This window comes from Haemorhous mexicanus, chromosome 4 (genome assembly GCF_027477595.1).
Source record: "Haemorhous mexicanus isolate bHaeMex1 chromosome 4, bHaeMex1.pri, whole genome shotgun sequence".
In the NCBI taxonomy this organism is placed as follows: Eukaryota; Metazoa; Chordata; class Aves; order Passeriformes; family Fringillidae; genus Haemorhous; species Haemorhous mexicanus.
The window spans coordinates 28,793,046-28,807,180 of NC_082344.1; the positions used below are offsets into that span (position 1 = coordinate 28,793,046).

General features: G+C 43.6%; 2 protein-coding genes across 3 annotated transcripts in view; one reads left to right on the plus strand and one right to left on the minus strand.

The window, feature by feature from the left end:
- PPA2 (inorganic pyrophosphatase 2) overlaps nt 1-2,006 on the minus strand; it is a 45,543-nt gene extending 43,537 nt beyond the window's left edge. Inside the window, exon 1 of the mRNA XM_059844215.1 lies at nt 1,733-2,006. The gene's annotated coding sequence lies outside the window, so the exon portion shown is untranslated. The remainder of the gene's footprint in view (nt 1-1,732) is intronic.
- Nucleotides 207-14,135, plus strand: part of ARHGEF38 (Rho guanine nucleotide exchange factor 38) — a 39,547-nt gene continuing 25,618 nt past the window's right edge. Inside the window, exons 1-3 of one of the 2 annotated variants that reach the window (XM_059844208.1) lie at nt 207-546; nt 11,139-11,338; nt 13,795-13,918. In XM_059844208.1, the coding sequence (XP_059700191.1) occupies nt 360-546; nt 11,139-11,338; nt 13,795-13,918 (511 nt within the window). In that variant the 5' untranslated portion in view covers nt 207-359. Of the gene's footprint in view, nt 547-2,292; nt 2,448-11,138; nt 11,339-13,794; nt 13,919-14,135 lie in introns of those variants that run through there. The other variant, XM_059844207.1, reaches the window with a different exon arrangement.

Sequence of the window (14,135 nt, forward strand, 5' to 3'; positions counted from 1 at the left end):
TCCTCTGTGCCGGCCCTGCGGCGGGGTGAGGAGAGTGCCCTGCAGCAGGGAGAGGGCCTGGCTGCGGTTTGGGGCTGGCTCCGAAAGCGGCCCCGCCAGGCGTGCTTGCACACAGGGCAGGTGAATGCAAACGCTGCCCGGGGCGGCAGCTTCCCGGGGGTGGAGCTGCTCCCGCACAGGTGGCAGGGCTGAGCCCGGGGCCCTGCGGAGCCTGGCGAGCCCTGTTGCAAACCCAAGCCCAAAGCAACCAGCCTTCACCTGGGCAGGGAGGTCACCTGCCTGAATATCGAGCTATTGTCCCCCTGCAGCAGCAGCAGCAGCAGCAGCAGCAGCGGCAGGCAAGAGTGTCCGTGGCGAGCATGGACTGCCCGGGGAAGGAAGGCACCGCAGGAAGGAAGAGGAATTTGACCCTGCTAAGGAACAAGCTGTACATGGGGCAGAGGAGGAGGACGGAGCCCGTGGTGGAGAGCACCACCACCGCCGGGGACCACGGCAACTTGAGGAGGAGTCAGTCCGACCGGACAGAGTACAGCCAGAAATTGCAAGGTACTGGGGAAGCTTGTTTGGTGCTCGGCTGCCAGGGATGCTCTGAGCTGGGGTGGTGTCTCCATGCCCTCCAGGCTGCAGCCTTCAGATAAAGAAGGGAATGGCAGGCTCTGCCCCCTACCCACAGGTGGAATGAGCAATGGCCCCTCTCAGCCTTTTTCCCCACCTCCAGACCGTGACATGTTTCCCCTAATTATTCTAAATGGTGTCTTGTAGATGGGACACAAAATATAATTGTAGGTTTTGGTGAGTGCCTGCAAAACTCGTATGCGACCAAAACCTTTCTCATCTACCAAAATACATTTGCAACACAAACAGTAATGTGAAAATAGGATGGCTCCTATCTGTCTTTGGCTGTCGTATTAAGCAGGGTATGTGCCAAGTCATTAGAAGCATCAAGGACTTTTTTTTTTTCTCAATTAAAAATATTGTGGTCTATAAACTGTTGCATAGATTGTACAAGCCTGTACTAAAGTATGTCCAAATACATGTTCGGATGGATATACTGATGCAAATTATGCCATTCTGTGATTATGAAGAGAGAGTTGCTTTTCAAATAACCAAATTGCATATGGACCACAAATTGTAGTAAAGTATGTCAGTACTGGGTTTGTCAATCAAAAATTAAATGTGATTGCCACAAATTGAGGAAAAGCATGAAGAATGTGAATAGCAATTTCTGGGAGTGCTCTGGAACACCAACGGATGAATTTCTGTGGGTTTCCAGGGTCTTGAACAACAGGGTTTGAGTATTATTATACCATAAGTGTGTATTACTAATAGTGCTATAACTGCTTAGTGGCACTCATTCTTGCAACCATAATCCTTTATGAGGAAATAAAATAGAAAAATACTTTGGATTGCTGTATTGTGGTTTTGATGCACTTAATTAGGAAGTAGCATTGCTTCAGAGAGACAATAAAAGCAGAAAATAAAATAATAAGCCTGAAAATAATAGGTTTTCTATGGGGACTACATATGCTGAGAACAGAGAGGTTCATCAATTTTGCTATTCCCTCCTCATGATAGCTAATCAATGAGAAGGTGAAAAATACTCAGGTCAGGCCCACGATTCAGGAATCTGGCAGGGGTGTTTCAGGGCAAAATCATGGATCGCTGTGGCAGTCTTATGGCACACGTCCCATCAAAACAGCAGATTTTAACTCCTAAATGGGGTTGCCCTCACCTGGTGAAGGTTATCAGGGAAGTATCCAGCAAAAAGGTGTGAAATCTTTCTGTCCTGTGTCAGCCGCGTTCAAGCTGTGAATGTCTCCAGTTTAAAATCTGCAGCCGAGGCGGTGGGGAAGCTCCGGAAGTCATGGCAGAGCGTGAGGTTATGCTTATGGCAGCAGTCCAAGGAGACAGTAAATCCAGCTTTACAGCTCCTGCCACATGCTGAGACGGCCACGGCCGCGTATTGCAAAGCACGGGCTGGTATCAGCTCACTCTGTTTGCTTGCCTTTGTTTGAGAGAAACTGTGATGGGTTAAAAAGGTACCTGCAGGCTTTGCATTGGATTAGAAGTTGCCTGTCCTCGGAGGGAAAATACAAAGGAAGTAGAAATTCCTATAAAGTATATTTGCAGTCGCCATAGAATTGCAGTTGTGTGCCAAGGCCTGACCTGGATCAAATTTTTCTGAGGAAGATGTGTCTGAATCTGATAACTATCACGGATCCCGGACCTATGTGCTGCCTGCCAACACTGACGCTGTGCTTATACACCTTTGTGTTCTGCACTTCTCTCGTAGCACTTGGATGCAAAGCAGATTACAGCAAGGAAGTGGTTTTGTTGGCACAAAGCTTTTGAGTTTTCCATTCTTGTTAAGAAAACCAGCAGCTCTGTTGGTGGCAGCTTGTCTGGTGTGTGTCACCTGGTCGGGACTTTCTGATCATCCTAGAGTGGTAAATGCTTTGTAAAAAAGATACAAATTGTTATTTTCGCTTGCTTCCAATACGAATTGTGGGGAAAGCTCTGTGTTTAGTAGCCTCTCCCTTCTATTGGCTCCTGTTAATATGTTCTCTAACGCATAATCTGCAGACCTGGGGTAGGTATTAGCGCAGACAAGGACGTGTAAAACACAGGAATACAACAGCAGCAAGCCCTGCAGAAGGAAATCTCCCCTAAGTGGGGCGGGTTTCCACAGGACTCTGCAGGACTCTGCTCTGTGCTAGTGGCGGGCAGCCTAGGCAGAGCTCAGGGACCACGGTGTCTTTGCGCACCTCGGCGCCGGCATCAGCATTGCAGTACATTTGTGCAGGGTGAAGGGCAGGCGAGGCACCGCTCAAAGGCCTTTCCAGCCCCCTGCAGACTGTGAAGGTTTCCCTGAGTAGGAACCGGGCTGTTGCCCTCCACAGCCATTCCTGGCAGCTCTGAGGTATATGCTCAAAATGCAGTTCGGTGTCGTGGAAATAGAGGCCCCCAAATAAAAGCCTGTGAAGAAAACAAAACAAAAAGCCCAAGAGAGCAAGCAGTCAGGCATAAAAACTCCTAAGAATTCAATTTCTGCGCTTGGATTTCTTTTAAGTTTTGTTTTATACGGTAGACCAATGTTTTCTATGAAAAGCGAGAAGGAGCCTTTCTCACTCTAGATCTCCAGGGTAATGGAGGCGGTTTGTTCTGCCAGTCTACAAACAGCAGTGCACAATAGCATTGCCCAAGGTGAAAACTTCTGCAAGTGTTTTTCACTTTAAAATTAAGGGTTCGTTAAGACGCAAGAAAGCATTTTCATGGTTAATGACTATAGTAGATGTATCTATTCAATAGCTTATCTGGTGTGAATGGCCGTGCTACATTTCCTGACTTTACTCTTTTTAGAAAGGAAATAAGGTGCAAAGTAACTATTATATTCTCAAGGAACCTGTACTTCAGCTCAACCTGTGAGATAACCAAATGCCTGCCGTCCCCATTTTAGGCAGGGGAAAGTAAGGTGATTGTCATCAAATGCCAGGTTCATGATAAAACCATGCAGTTATTTAGAACTCAGATTGCACTTGCGTACTTGGAAGAGTCCAGGAATACCTTGATCAGGCCGTATATATTTCTTCCATCAACTGGACATTATTTTTCTGAAGAGGGAAGAGTGGGGTTGAGGAAGATATATTCACTAGCATCTGTGGTGGAGATACAGAAATAATATCAAGGATCATTATAAGAGCTAAGGCAGAGCTCCTGTGACATTTCTATGCATTGCTCTGCTCTACATTCACTAGAAAATTCAGCAAGTACGTTCTTTCAAGAGGAATGAAGAAGTTGCAAAACAAAAAGTGATATTTAGCATCTCTATTTTCAAATGTATTATCTATAGCTGGTTAGCTGGTATGAGTTATCTTTTCTAAAGTGAAAGTCCATCTGTAGCAGCTTTAAAAGTAACTATATTAATATTTATGTATTGTATGAATGTTGGGATCAGTCTTTGAATTAACCCAAAGCTTCCAGTCTGTGAGTACCTGTGTATTTCGATAAAAGGGGTTTGCTTGATGCAGTTATTGGCACACAAATGTTTGCAAGATCAGGGCAGATTAGCATACAGTGTGTCATGGGGATAGATGCTATTAACTAAAAAGGCATCTGAAGCATAGTTCACTGTCTATTAAGTTTTGGGCAGGTTGCTGTTTTTTTGTTAATAATTATATGCCATACTATGCTTGCTGTGAAAAATGAGCTACAGAAAGCAGTGAGTTTCCTGGAGGAATCAGAGATCACGTTTTCAGTGCTCAGCAAAACAATTAATGCCTCCAAAAAGCACCTTGTCTTACAATTATCACATATTAACTCCTTTACAGCTTTGGCTATGAATGGGTCAACTGCCCTGGTGAATGATTTGCACACACTTCAATTTAAAATGCATCAGGGCCATACCTGTATTAGATAGTGATTCAAATCACACAGCTACCACAATACACTGCCTCAGAGCTCATGTCTGAACCCTGAATGCCGTGCATTTTCTCTGTCTAGTGTAGTTATGAGAAATAACTAACACAGGATATTCTGCACCAGATGATGCAGAAACCAGCAAAATTATACAAATTCTTGGAAAGCTACCATCCCTTGGTGTACAAAAGCCCAGCCAGAGGCAACTCATCCACCTTTGCTCCAGCTCAGGCAGGGCACCATTCTCCATCCCATCCTCCTCCCTGCTTGCAGAGCACACCACTCCTTCCTGCACGGGCTGCCCATGCTGTCAGCTTCTTGCACCTCCCACCAGGTGTAAAGATCCCCTGTGCCACTCCCCAGTTCCTTGTTTGCTTTGTGCTAGCTTTCCATGGACTACAATGCAGATAATATCTTATTTCACTGCAGAATGTATTGATCCGTGCAGCGGCTGGCTTGCTAAAGTAGAGTAAGGAGTAAAATTTCAGGTTATTTCCTGATGTGCAGGAGATGGCTCAATGAAAATTCTCCCCCCTGTGCCCTGGGATGAGAAGTCATGATCTAACAAATACTTCTATTTTCTCCCATACAAATTTAGGCTCGGGGGATCTAATTCTGTTAACTTGTGCTGCAATAAAGCTGGAGTTATTCCTTGAACTTTTTGCAGTGTCTGTCAGGGAAGTGAGCTCATCTTTTCGGAGCAGAATCCATTTTGTGCTGCAGTGTTTGCACAGCACTTAGCACAACCAAGCCCTGCCGTGGGGCTGAGGACTCTTAGGAGCTACCACAGGAGAGCTGGAAACTGTAGCCGAAGGGAAGACTGGGACACAGGGAGGGTTATGGATCTTCCTCTGAGCATATTAGCAAACATTTTATTAATTGGGATACTTTGCTTTGTGAGCCACAGTTCATACAGCTTATCCATGCCAAATCTTGAGGTGCTTGTGTCCTGGAGGAAGCGGTTCAGGTACAGCCCTTCCTCAGTTCCTGCTCTATTAACATATTAGCTCAGTGCCACGGGGGTGGTGTATTTATACCGGTATGTGACACCCTGGGAAGGTTGATTTGTAAGTATTGGAGCTAACAATAAGGGCATTCTTCTGTCACCTGATGATAAGCTTTCTTCCCTTCCACCACGGTCACATGGGAGCTCTCTGTAGTCCTGTCAGCACACACATAATTAGAGCGGTCTGCTGTCAAGGAGTTGAAGAAAGAACCTGCACGTTGAATGTAAATATTCTCTGTACCTTATGGAACAGAAAAATGATCAAAGATTGAATGACCTAATTGCACGGAAGTCTCTGATACAGATTTTATAAGCAAACCTGTTGCCCAGGAGTATGCATGCAAGGTCATTCTGGTCCTGCAGTGTTTTCTTCCTGGGTTCAGAAAAGGGGCTTTTTGCATGTGTTACTCACAGCCTGTGCACAGCAAACCTGCTTCTGAACAATGCTGCTGCCATGGGTTTCTCAGTAAAAGAAAAAAAATGGTTTTCCTCAAGCCCCTCCCAATATTTTTCTATTTCAATGCCCAACTTGCTCTTCAGTGGCCCAATTTGCACCATGTTTTCACTGTATTGTTGCCCTGTAAGAACCCTGGTGGGAGCTATAAGGACACCCCATGTGGTTCCTCACAAAGGGAGGGGCATCTGGAGTAAAACTCTGGTGTGTTATCTAATGTGATGCACTTCATATGCACATAGAGTCACACTCTGTATTTCCCCACTGCTTGTCCTGTTTCAGGCTCCCTCACTTCCATGGTTCCCAGTGTCTCAGTGCCCTGCAGCCTTCCCAGCTCCTGCAGTGGATGCAGGCATGTAAAGAACAGAGCCAGAGCGACAGCATGAGGAAGGAGAGGAAAGCTGCCATGGCAGCAGTCTCTGGACTTGGCTGCCTGCATTTCATTCCCAAATCCAGCTGATAAAAGTCGGTGTACATTCCCCTGTGTAATTGCTAGGTTATCTGAGGGTAAAGGCTATCTGAGGACTTGCTTTCACAGAGGAATAATTTATTCAGGCTGATACAAAACTCATGTTTAACATGTGAAAACACAGTAACTCTGTAATTTGTTTGTTATACCTTGATAACTTATGCCTTCACCAGTCTCTTGTGCCAGGCAAAATCCTTGTATCTGCGCAGTGCGAGTGCAGAACCCATGTTCCTTTGGCATCTTTCAAAGGCTGCCTAGGTAACAAAAAGGTCTGTAACTCACTCCACGCACCAGCATCACTGTACTTGTTCCTATATTCTGTGCTATTTCCTTTGGTTCCACATGGGAAGCAGTGGATGGGGAGAAATCTGGGTCCCCACACCAAGAGCAAAGGTAATATCCGATCAGAGCATCTTACCCGGGAGGAAGGATGGATAGAACAGACCTCTTGGAGCTGCTCACTCTCTAGGCATGAAAACCAGGGAGATTTATGCACAGAGATCTCGCAGCCCTGCTAGGGCTGCTCCTCCAGTCGCTTGCCGCGGGTCCCTGTAGCAAGCAAGTAAAATGTAAGAATTGTTTCTCTATTACCTCTTCAAAGATTAAGGTTTGAAAATTAAAGTATTAAGTTACCTTTAACAAAAACTTTAGAAACTGCTTTATTTTCGAAAATGAGGAGTCCTGTTGAAAGTTATTTCTAGAGCTTTTAGTTGATACAGTAAACGAGCAGCAGATTTTTGTTACACCAGAGCAGCCAGCAGCAAACTTTTGATACATTAAGCGAGCAAGCAACAAACTTTTTGATACAGCAGGGAGCCAGCCAATGAACTTTGTGAAGTGGATGTGACCATTGCCGCTCTCAAAACCCTCTGGAAAAGCAAACGCCTAAGCTGTCACTGGGGGCTGCGCTGCAAAAATCTGCACAGTGCTGGAACTTTTGCTGTCTGTGCTGTCCTTCGCTGTCCTGGCTGCTCCAATGAGGCTGCCCATGCTCCCCATCCCGCTCTGGTCCTGCTGCTGTGGCGCTGCTCCCTCGCTGGGTCCCTGGGCTGCTCTGGGAGAGACCTCATCGGAGAAAGACCCACTGCACCCGCGCGGATCTCCCCCATCGCACCCTATAAGCCAGCGCTGGACCCATGGTGGTGGTAACCCCTTTCCTGTGCTTTTGTAATTTTTTCTGGCATTCTCCTACTCTTCTGGTTTTCTCTCTTTCTTCCCTCTTTTATGAAAAATAAAGTCGCATTATCGCTCTGGATCCCAACATTTAACCTCGTTTGTGTTTTAATCTTGCTTTCAGGTATGTTTAGAGCCTGGTTCCTTTCTGCAGTTGTGGATTGAGGCAAACCTGCCTCTCCTCCCTTTAAGCAGATTGGAACAGTCCCCCAGTACCTGCCCAGGGCCTAGAAGAGAGCTGCTGCATTTGCACATTGAAAATTCTGTTCCTCCATGCTCTCACCACATTGTGGGATGTCTCCATCTGGGGGACATCTTTAGACTTCACACTTGCAAGAAGTTGTTTTTGTAAGATATGTGGCTTCTTTGTCCTTGTCATCACATAATGAACCTCTTGTTTCGTGCAACTAGAGCCGTGTACTTCAACACACGGTTGAAAGACCTAAGTCATCTCCAAAGGAATGTCCTCCAGAAAGGCAACTCCTGCAGATAGCTGACATCACAAAAGCATTAATTACAAACATTGCCTTCTGCTTTTTATTCTTCTGTCTAGTGAAAGTACCAGATAGTTTTTTTGTAAACTGGGCTTAAGATGCAACGGTTTAACAATCTATTCAACAGACTATTTTTTCATTTTTCAATACCTGGTATCTCTGAGGACAAATGAGTCAAATTCTTACTGTAGCAGTTAATCCTCAGCTATGTCTTTTCCTGCTAATCCTCTCTTCAACTGTTTCAGGGCTGGTACACATTACCAGGTAGAAATGAGTCTGATTGTATTCCAGATATGCTCTCACTGTTTGTGCATTCATTAAACTTGCACTTACTCCACAAGGATTTCAGCAAACTACTAATGTTCTCAAACTGGTCAAAAGCAATCAGCTGAACATGAAATCATACGTTTTGGCTGTAATCATCACTTCAAGACCTTGCTGTTGCATTCTGTAGAGACAGATATGCCTGAAGTGAAAAAGTGAACATATTGAGTGAAAATGGAAAATTATATTACATTTAACTAAAGGAAACATTTATTAAAATACATGTTTTCTATAAGGAAACATACTCTAACTGATATTTCTCGTGATTACTTCTTCCTGATGAGAATAATTGTTCTTTCTCGGCATTACTATCTATCATGCAATAATGATAATAGATGAGCCCTGACATAATTCGAGAATCAAATTTGATCAGGGCTATCTAATGACACAAACTGAAAAACAGCCTCTCAAGGGGTTGTGACTTCCAGCCTGAAGTGAAATACAGTGCCTTTTTTTTGCTCATATAATGGCCTCCCCTGCCACCAGTATAAAAGATTAGAAAGTTTTTTTATAGAGCATCTTGTGTTTACCTTAAAATTCCATCTGATATCATAACATCTGTGTCTGAGACAAAATGACACTTCTGAGTTCTTCCTCTCTGTGCTTTCTCAGGAGTTGCCCTGAACTCTTCACACACAGTTTCATGCATGCCAACATTTTCATACCAAATCTCAAGAAAAGTCCTGATTTTGGTACAAAAGTGAAATAGAGATGGATTGTTCATATGGTTCCTTGTGAATTGAAAAATGTGATTACATACTTCAAGATTTTAGAATAAAAAGTACCTGCTGCTTTAGCATGTCAGCAGCAGGTAAGGTGGTCCCGTTCTGCAGCCCTAGCAGTAAATTTCTCCGAGGGAGTTGTGAAGTGATATTGGTACCAGTTTTGCTCTCCTCCTCACTAAGAGCAGAGTCTGTGATAGTCAGCATACAGCACCTTTAGTGCATGAGCTCTGCAGCAGCACGAACTCATCAGTGCAAGGTTAAGCCTAAAATTCTTTTGATAGCCAAGGCCTTGCAGAGTGGAGACATTCTCTTCATGTTTCTGTTTCATTGTCTCTGTACAAACTCGAGGACAAAATGTTCATGCCTGTGTTATACACAAACTTCAAGGCTAAAAAGTCCAAGCTGAAAAGTGTATCTAAATACAAAAAAGTTTGAGAAAACAGCTCCCCTACTCCTCTGCCTTCCATTCCCCCACCCAGATTTGTTTAGGTTCTTGGTCCTCACTGTTTAAAACTAGTGGTGTAGAGACAGACGTGCCGTCCTAAAAGCAGCTATTTAAAACTATCTGTGGTCACATCAGTCTCACTTGAAAGCCTGTTCAGAGAGTCATTAATAAAAAACCTGTCCTTTCTGAGTTGTAGGAGGTATGGATGAAGATTATATATTTGATTTATTGTATTTTACACCTCTTGTTGTAAGATGGCTCAAAGCCCTCTGTCCTGAATGCTGCTTGGCTCCCACAAGTCCAGCTGTGGGCTATCCTCCACCCCCTTGGCTGGTGTTGTATGGGTGAGTTGTGCTGTTTGATGCTCACTGGGGTGCTCATGACCTTACCCTTAACAATCAATTCAAATAACTGCAATATCATCAGTGAGCAAAGCACCTGATACTGCTTTTTATTACCTCCTTCAGTACAGTCTGTACAAGAAGCTGACTTGAGGGTGTAGCAGTCTGATTGTCAGCAGAGATTCCCATCCTTTGCTGCTGAGCAATAAAAGCCAGGGCTGTCAAAGCTCAGCCCGAGTGATGCAGACTTGAGCATGCTAATGTTATGTCCATCTTTGTTGGTACTCTGCACCATCTTGTGGCTAGCAGAAAAAACACCAGAATAGCCTCTGAAATCTTCCACTTGGGTCTTTTTTGGTTTTGTTTTTGAGTTTTGTGTGTGTATTTCTTAATGAAAAATATGGATTGTCAGTGCCGTTTTTACAGCTGACATGGATCTCTTCAGGCTGGCTTATAGACCAGCAAGTGGGAAGACCATCATTAGAGATAAGTAGGTTGTGTGCAGGTTACATAAATTACCCATCTGTAGAAGAGTCACTTGCATTTTCCTGGATTTGAAACAAATCAGATATCCTAGGTGTTAAGTACTGAAAAACAGTGAAGAATGTCCTAATGCCAATGATCTCTGTTGTTCGTAGAAACGGTTGTTATTGATCATTAAAGGTTTCCTCATATTCTTCTTGAATTCCTTTGTCTCTTTCAAAAAATTATTTTTAAACAGAGCTGGAGGATTCATCATCATTGTTAGTAACATTGTCTTCACTTTAAAGTTTGTCATCCAGTACTTGCAGTCCTCAATTTCCCATGAATAGACTCAATGTTACATTGTACAGAACAAAGGTTATTATTGTGAAGATTTTTTATGGTAAACAGCCTTTTTATTTCACAGGAGCACATTTTTTTCCATCCTCCAAATCTTAATAGATGTCAGACCACTACTGTTTTCAAAGGAGTAGAAGGGCATCAGCTATCCTGGAATTTCAGTGAGACAAGAATTAGACTCTCCCGTGCTCCATAGAAAATTTCTGCCCGATACCAAACATCTAAACCAGAGGAGTCGGTGATGGGTTATCCCCTTAATGCCAATTGGACGAGTTGCTTGGGCATACCCCTGTCCACTTTTAGAAGAAGGGGATGGGATGACACTCAGTCTGATTTGGGTTTGCCATTTCTTATGCTTCTTTTCCTGCTCGCCATGGCCATTTGTCCACCACCCACAGTCATGCAGGGCAAGCTGGGTGAGCATGTGGAATTATGACTCTCCTCACAAATCTCTTCCTTTTTTTACCAGAAAAAATGGCTCCTCAGGTGGTGTCCTCAACCCCTGCCACCCCGCTGCAGGAGGATGAAGAAGAAGTAGAAGAAGTCAGGCAACGCATGATGGCCAGGAGGGTGAAAATCATCGCAGAACTCCTGCAGACGGAGAAAGACTATATCAGTGACCTGGATCTCTGCATCAAGGAAGTGATTCAGCCCCTGAGAAACATGCAGGTGAGTCCTGGGGGCAGAGGATGAGGCGGTGATGCCAAGGTCTCACTCAGCCATGTTCTGCTTACAATCTCCGTGCAAGCACAAGTGCCAGCAGGAGAGTGACGTGGTGCTGGGAGCAGGTCTGGAGCCAGTGCTCCGGGACGTGATGTGTCAGGGCTCTGGTGTGAAGCGTGGAAGGTCAGATACGCTCCTGACCACTTGTGCTGAACTTGCATAAAGCCTGCATTGAGGTACTTGTCCAGAGGCCAGCTTGGATATTATATCCCTGCCTATGGGCTGCAGCAGCAGCTTCCAGCTCTCCCTTCTGCTCTGTAGTTATAACCCTAGTTACGTGCCACGGCAGATGTTTACTGGTACCTCAAAATGAAGTTTTTTCCCACAGTAGAGACTGGAATGGCATGAACCTCTGCATCAAGGTTAAATTCAATTGTTAAGATAGCTTTATCCATCCTTTCAGACAGTTGTAGAGGATAAAGACCATGCTTGACAGGCAGTGAGGACTTGGGAAATTTGTATTCCACACAAAAGAGGTACATTTAAGAAAGAATGCTCATAAACTACCTTTCATGGAAAAGACCTTATTAGGCCAATGATACCTATTTTCTTTTTCAGCTGAGACTTCAAAGAGCACCTTTTCCTCAACAGTATTTCAATTTGTAGAAAAATGGTGCTGGAAATAGAGGAAATTGTCCAGAGAAAGATTTGTGTTTGTGAGGCCTGAAACATAGCATCCACACAGGCTGCACAAATGATATCTGCTGCAGAAATAGAATAAAATAATTTTAAACAGACCTTAACCCATGTAATCTTTGTATAGGGTTTTGTATTAAACTGGTGACAAAATACAGGTGCGGAGGCCAAAGTGCCTTTAGGTGACATTAGCAGTGCCTCTTAACCTGTGCTGCTAAAACTCCTGCAGGACATTTTTGCTTTTCTAAAACTCTGTCAGAATTTGCTCCAACCCATTCTCAGAAGAGCTGGCATCTGCTGACATAACTTTAAGGGGTTCTTGACTTCTTCTTCCTCCCTGACTCGTTCATCCACTTAGAAGTAGTCTCCACTTGACTTCCTCCTCAGGCTGGCCAGAGCCAAGTAAGAGTATTCCCTGGTTGAACTTGCTGAGATTTTTGACAAATGTGCCGTATTCTGTCACTCTTTTTCACCCAGCTGAAAGCATTCTTTTTGATTCTGTCCTTTGTCACTGTGTTAATGTGTGGAAGTGTTCATGCATGATGTAGTTCCAAATATTATGTAGACATGCCGGGGAGGAGGTCAGAAGTCCTGCACTAGATGTATACAGGAAAAGTAATTTAGAGATAACTGTTTTAATCTAATAACCTCTGCATTTTTGAAAGGCTTTCAGGAATGTTAGATGTTTTTAATGCTAGCTCTCCAATGAACTGCCATATTGAAAGTTTATAATGTGTTTAGAAAATTGGTCTAGGCAATAAATCTGTTTCATATTTCCAAATGGATAAAACATGTTTTAGCCCCTACAATGCTTATAAAGAAACTAACTGCATCAGTACTGAAAGTGTATTTCTGATTTTGTTACAATTGCATGCAATTTGATCCTCCTGGCATCTGGTAAGCTGCTATGTAAATCAGCAATTCTCTTCCAAATGGAGAGGTAGGCTCAGAAAGTATTGATATGGGTGATGAAATTGGTCTTGTCTTTGTTCTCAGTATAAGCACATACCACTGGTTATCTCCAATGATCCCTGAATAGTAAATATTGCCCTGCTGTGCAATGAGAAGTATGTGTCCTGGAAATCTTTTACTTCCTGTAAGATGAGGAGGGACACAAAACCAAATTTTCTGTTGGTAGAAATGGATACAATTCACTGAAATCCATGTTGTGTGCCCAGGCTCTGTAAGAAGTTCTTTAGATTGTATTCATATCCTGAATTAGAAATGTGTTTCTTTTAATGGAAGTTATACAATCTTGACTTTGGATTTATAGGACAACTAACTTAAAATGGCACCAGCTATCTAGAAGTCTTTGTACCTGGTAGCTGGCACCAAAGTGCCAAGCTCTCAGTTTATGTAGTGGCCTCTGATAGTGAGTGGTAATCAGGGAATCAAACCCACTGCCAGCTATTGTTTTCTCCAGTGGGAAAGCAAACAAACATTTCAAAGCCAGCTAAGGATCTTTTCTTTATTCAGATGATAATATTTATTTCCTTCCTAGGTAAACAGTTTCAGATTAGGGATAGTTCAAAATAAGGTTAAAAACACTTGATAACATTCACTTTGTCAACTGCGTCAACTACATTATACTAATGTGAAAATTGTGTATGTGTCCTTGAAGTCACAAGGAGGATGTTTATACGAGGTTTTGCAGAATGGTCTTCCTGGAGTGTTGAATACTCAGGGCATAGCAAGAGAAGCTGTGTAATACACAACGTCCTTCTTTATCCTTTGTCAGTAGCTGCTTAATATTTGTATTCCATTAGATTGCTCGCTTTGACGTGGATGGCTTGTTTAGCAACGTTGAATTGGTCCATCAGCTATCAACCAAACTGCTGTCATTGCTGGAAGAAGCCACAACAGATGTGGAACCACCCATGCAAATAATCGGTATGTTTACTGTCCTCTTGAGTTCTACAAAGCTACATGAAAGAATAAACATAACACTCTCCTGTCCTCTGCTCTCATCAGACTTAGCTAGTGCCACTCTCAGAGGCTGGTGTGCTAGAAGCTGTCCAAAATGACACAGGAAAAGTGACATGTGAAACCTGTCCACTTGCTGTACTGTACTTGTATGATTATGATGCTTTTCTATCCATCTGGATGT